Source organism: Austrofundulus limnaeus, unplaced genomic scaffold (assembly GCF_001266775.1).
Source record: "Austrofundulus limnaeus strain Quisiro unplaced genomic scaffold, Austrofundulus_limnaeus-1.0 Scaffold284, whole genome shotgun sequence".
Classification (NCBI taxonomy): domain Eukaryota; kingdom Metazoa; phylum Chordata; class Actinopteri; order Cyprinodontiformes; family Rivulidae; genus Austrofundulus; species Austrofundulus limnaeus.
The window spans coordinates 18440-24293 of NW_013952686.1; the positions used below are offsets into that span (position 1 = coordinate 18440).

General features: G+C 39.0%; 1 protein-coding gene across 1 annotated transcript; it reads left to right on the forward strand.

The window, feature by feature from the left end:
• The first annotated feature begins 449 nt into the window (after window positions 1-449).
• Window positions 450-5443, forward strand: themis2 (thymocyte selection associated family member 2). Its single transcript, XM_014021236.1, has 3 exons — window positions 450-942; window positions 2956-4211; window positions 4402-5443. Exons 1-3 carry the CDS (start codon window positions 543-545, stop codon window positions 4531-4533), a joined length of 1788 nt encoding a protein of 595 aa, XP_013876690.1. The 5' UTR covers window positions 450-542; the 3' UTR covers window positions 4534-5443.
• Window positions 5444-5854: the final 411 nt, after the last annotated feature.

The following is a 5854-nucleotide window of genomic DNA, read 5'->3' on the forward strand; positions in this document are numbered from 1 at the left end:
GTTTCACTTTGGATTGGTTCAAAGACAAAATGCAAAAATTCTAAAGAATCTGTGGGAGTAGTCTGGATTTCAGAATTATTTCTGTCTGTATTTGTTGCAGACAATAACACTGATTTTACTGTACTGTACGTTTCCTTCCTCTGTTAGATGRTAGTAAAATATTCAGCACTTATCGTTTAGAGTTTTCTATTTTTTACAAGTTACAGTTACAAATATGTCATAGTTTATTACAGCATATTASGAATACATTACTGAATAATTGTATTTATTTGTAGTTAATATCTTGGTTTTCATCTTGCTGTCAGGTTCTGTATATGAATTGTCGGGAAGTGAAGTTTGCTTTTCTACTGGGGATCTAATAAAGGTTATTGGTATAGAACTTCAGTCAGTTTCCTGTGAGGATGTCTCCAACAATGAGAAATTTGAGCTACCAATCAACCACACAGGTTAGTAAGAAATATATATAAACAAGAGTGTTATGTTAGCGAGGTTCACTCACACACGGTTGTTTTTCAGGGTTGTTCAAGGTTGTCCCAGAGCAGATGCCGTACAGTTCAGTCAAGGAAATGCTGACCCTGAGGCCTGTAGGCCTGGAATCTTCTCTACCGTTCACCTTCACCAGCCGCTCCAAAATGACCTTCGGCGGTCTCACCCTGGGGGCTGGGAAAGCTCTGACTGTGCTCTCCATCGAGCGGCATGAGGGTGAAGAGGACCAAGTGCGCTGCCTAGTCAAAGGACAAGCAGATGCCTCAGCTGAAGTGCAAATTCCCATGTCCTCTCAAGGGCAGTTTTACGAGTGTGAAAATGAAGAGTGCTATACTCTGAAGGAGATCATGTCGTCACCCTTCCTTCGCAGTCGAAGGTTTCGTTTGATCAAGAACACCAACTGTGAGCGGATCCTCGTTCTCAGCCCAGTTTACCAAATCCAGGCCATCATGAACTGTGAGAACAAACTCTTAATTTCATAAATCATAATTAAAAATTGTAATATTTAGGTTTTAAGTTTGTGGACCAATATGAAAAGCATACTCATTTACTAACAGCACATACAATAGGATGGTTTGTTTTTGCATTCACAAAGCATCAGTAAAAGCTATAATTCAACCTAGTAAATATATAATTTCTGAATAATATCAGAGGCAGAACTTTCCATAATTTTTTTTGCCACTTCAGTAGAAAACAAAACTGAATGTTAGTTTCTTAATTTCTGCATCATCATTGGCTTTTTTATTTAATTTTTTTCACTCAAAATAAAATGTATACTGTACAATAATTAAAAGTTAGAAAAATAAAAATAAAAAATAAGTTCTGAATGAAAAGGGTGCAGAATGAAAAAAAAAACAATCTGCCWTATGAATAATGGCAAAACTGATCAAATTATTAGTAATTATAAGGAGCTTCAGATTCCTAAACTAATACGGATTTCAAACACCACACTGCTAAAGTGCTATGAGGAAACAGACGAAGAAAAAGTTTTGAAATTACACTTTTTTGCRATGCAAAATCTATGATTCTGCGCTGCAGCCATTTAACCAAAACATCCGGTTAATGTTCAAGGATTTTTTTTTTCTGCGTAACGTGTAAGCTGTGGGTTTGGGCGGCTTCTGTCTTTCACAGAAGTTGGAGCTTACTTTCAGTATTTGTTAGTTTCTCCATGCAGCAGAAGGAAGTGAGGGTGTCGGTGTTATACAGAATCTGATCAGATTCCATTTGAAATCATAGAAAACAGAAATAGAGACACATTTTTAAAATAAAACTGGTAAATCATGAAAAACCCAATCTTACAAAATGGTGCAGAAATTCCTTTAGGGCTCTGGGGGACTCACAGTGACAGCCAGCTATGTTTTTGGAGATCAAGATTTGGCCTRTTTTTGTTCTGTTTGTTACACAACAAATATAGTTATTTCATTTTGTGATTTTCTAAATGCGACTAGTTGATATTTATTCAGTGACAAAACATGAATCTCATTGATGTTGAACTTTTACGGGAGGATGGAAAAACCAATTGTTCACTTTGTTTAGAGTTGCAGTTTGGTAGTCAATGTTACAGTTAATATAATAAAAGTTCCTCCACGTTTTTGCATCAAACTAAAACTTCGGTTGTCACGTAAAGCCTACCCCTGTAAATGCAAAAAGTTGTGCAAACAGCTTCTTTAACTTCCTCATTTACTTTTGTGGTTTTGAGCTGTGACTGCAACTCCTTTTTTTTGCTGCACTCGTCATTTGCCACCTGCCTTCAGCTCTGACTGCAGCTCAGCAAGGCAACAGCAATGGCAGGCACCATTGCTGTGCCGCTTCAAGAATATATAGCTTCACTGGATCAAACTAGTCTGCCAAATATCCTACAAGTTTGTTCAGGAGTGTATTTCCAAGGTGGGTTTACTTATTTATTTTTATTTAATTTTTTAAATTTAGAAATAATAAAAGTTTCACTTTGGATTGGTTCAAAGACAAAATGCAAAAATTCTAAAGAATCTGTGGGAGTAGTCTGGATTTCAGAATTATTTCTGTCTGTATTTGTNAGAACAGTAAAGAGAGAAACCGATAGAAATTATACAACATGTGAAATGAAATAACACACAGGACACCACACCTGACATTTGACCATCACACACAATCAGGCACATACACAAACGAACATACACATATACATACACAAACATGCATACATACATACCTACATACACACACACACTCACATACACACACACACATACACATATATACATACAGTGATTGTCAGAAACCCCAGGATCCAAATGTTTATTTTTGTGCAGTTGTGAACATGCATATAAATACAAGATTTCTCCAGTGGAATATTAAATAGTGACTGTGGAGGACCCCAGACCCGACCCCCAAGACACAAATTTGAGGTCATAACTATAGAAATGTTTGTTTCGTTAAGGTGCAATGTAATTTTGACTCCACAACAATCAAGATAAATTCTGTTTTCACTCTTTGGTTCATGTAGCGCATTCATTTTGTTATCTTTTTTTTTCTGTGCAGTGAGGAAGAATGTGCTGAAGTTCCCGTCCAGCTTAGAAGTGGATGTGGTTGACGTCACCGATCTGTGCAAAAACGCGGATTTCGTGACGCCGCTCAGTTTGACAGAAGTGCTGTCTCAGCCTGACGAATTCTTACCTGCCGTAGTGGAGATATTAGATCAGCCAGAGAACCGCTCCTTGTTCAAAAGCAGCTGGCTGCAGGGACTTACCAAGAGCTCACATTTGGTTTTTCACAAGAAAAGAAACACCACCATGGTTGTGTTATCGAGCCTGAAGGGCCGGAAGGCTCAGCAGTACTTCCTGGTATCCCAACAGTACGGCGGGCGCTTTCGGAGACGGCCGAGAGAATTTAAYTCGGTGTATGAGTTGTATGTTGCTTCAACCCAGACGCAGGGTCTGACGGTCAGCGTGACAAAGAACTGCGATGAAGTAGAGGAGGAAGGCCTGCCTGCCCTCAGCGTCGGAGAGAAACTGGAGATTGTGGACTGCACCCGAATGGAGCTGCCGGGCGAAAGCAGCAAAGGCAAGACGCAATCCGTTGAGGCTCTTTTGTGCCATCGTCTTCAGGAGCCAGAAGATCCAGATGACGATGACAGCGAGGAAGAGGTCAAAGAGGAAGACGAGAAAGAGGTGGTTTTGATGCCCCTCTACATGCAGGGTCACTTTGTAGAAGTACTGAGGGATAACAAAAAGCATAAACTCTGTGACCTGAGTAAGGAGTTTAGTTTGCCACTGGATGTGAAAGTGGTGAGCCGTGATACGGAATCCGAAACTGATCCACTGGTTGGGATGTCTTGTCTACGAATAGAGGGGGTACTGTTGGAGCCCACTATTCAGGCAAGCTTTCCACACAAGCCTGACCACTGTTTTGAGCTCCCAGCCAACTGGCTCTGTATGACTGTCTGCCACACCAAAGAGCCCCTGCCATGGCCTGAAGGTCAGCGCCCCAAGTGTTTCACAGAAAGGGTCACCGAAGTGTCGGACACATTCTTTTATGAATTTCGGAAACAGGGTAACACCGATGAGGCTCCTCCACCTCGACCGCCAAAACGAGCTGTGTTGTCATCCAAAACATCGTCAAAACCCTCAAAGAAATCAACTAAAGTCAAAAAGTCCAAACAGCAAGCAGCCAAAGATGTCCCAACTGAACAGTTCAGTGCTTTAACTTTAAACAAGAAGCGAGCACCAGCTCCACCACCACCTGAAGTAAGTACGGCTTTATACAGAGGCCCGAAAGCTGCTTCACGTCTTTCTGTTACATTTTCACATTGTGAAAGCACTTAACAGTTTCTTGTAATGCTGCTTTCACGTAATCTTTGTGCAGKCAATCTTTTTTTAATACTGTGGTCATGTGTAAAAAAAAATTGAAATACTCTGACTTCCTCTTTCTATGAAGGATAGCTTAAAGGATGAACCTCCTCCTCTTGTACCACGAAAACCCTCTGAAGTAACAGGCAAGGCGAAGCCTAACACTTACGTGAAAATACAGGAGTCAAAGAAAAAAGGTACAAAACTTTATTTTACTTGAAATAATGTCACGTTTCAAAATGAGGACAGCATTTTGTTTGGCAAAAAAAAAAATCTGATGTATATTGGGACTATATCCAACCACAGATTGTTGCAAATTTTGAACATTTATGGCACCAGAACAATTTAGGATCAACTGACAAGATGTGGTGCTAAGTTTGCTACACAAAGAGAAACAAAATGATCGTCAGAAGGTATTTTTTAGGTCAAAATTAATTATTTTTTCTTGCATCTTTTGACAAAAGAGTAGGGGGTTGGATTCTGGAAAAAAAAATTCAGTACAATGTTTTGAATTTGTCGAGTAAATAAAGCATACCCAGACTATAAAAGTCACAATGTAAATATAGACCGAATAAAACATTTACTTTCTTTCTGCAGGGCCCCTGTGTGAYGTGACTGCAGATGTGGACAGTGACCATGACTACGAAATTGTGAACGACTCTTTGGTATCTATGAAGTCAGCGCAGGAGAGTGTTGCATTTTACTAAAAAAACAAACAAACAAAAATCCAAACTGGCCRTCTTTAGTTGCTGTCAAGTATGACACGAGCAGTGAGAACCGAACTTAATATATATTTAGTACAGCATGAGCGCAAATCATAAGCCCCTTTACGGATCTGCCATCATCTATTTTTATTTTTTTGTTGAAACTTGTAACTGTTTAGTAACTACTGAGAGATTTTCTTTGAATACATTTAATTTTTATTTTTGCATCTAAAAGGTACTCAAGATATTAGTAGCTGTTCCACTCAAACTTTGTCCAAATACTGCACTTCTGTTGAATGTTTTGATGAAACTTTAGAGGGCTAAAGCTTCTGKTTTGTATTTATATGGTGCAATACTAAGAAATTCATGCAGGTCCTCAAAAAATTAGCATATTGTGATCAAGTCCATTATCTTCTGTAATGTACTGATAAACATTAAACTTTCATATATTTTAGATTCATTGCACACCAACTGAAGTAGTTCAAGCCTTTTATTGTTTTAATTTCAATGATTTTGGCAAAAACATAAAGAAAAACTAAAAATCCCTATCTCAAAAAATTAGCATATTTCATCCAACCAATAAAAGAAAAGTGCTTTTAATACAAAAAAAGACGACCTTCAAATAATTATGTTCAGTTATGCACTCAATACTTGGTGGGGAATCCTTTTGCAGAAATGACTGCTTCAATGCAGCGTGGCATGGAGCCAATCAGCCTGTGGCTCTGCTGAGGTGTTATGGAGACCCAGGATGCTTTGATGGCTGCCTTAAGCTCATCCAGAGTGTTGGGTCTTGTGTCTTAAGCTCTTCCAGAGTGTTGGGTCTTGTGTCTTAAGCTC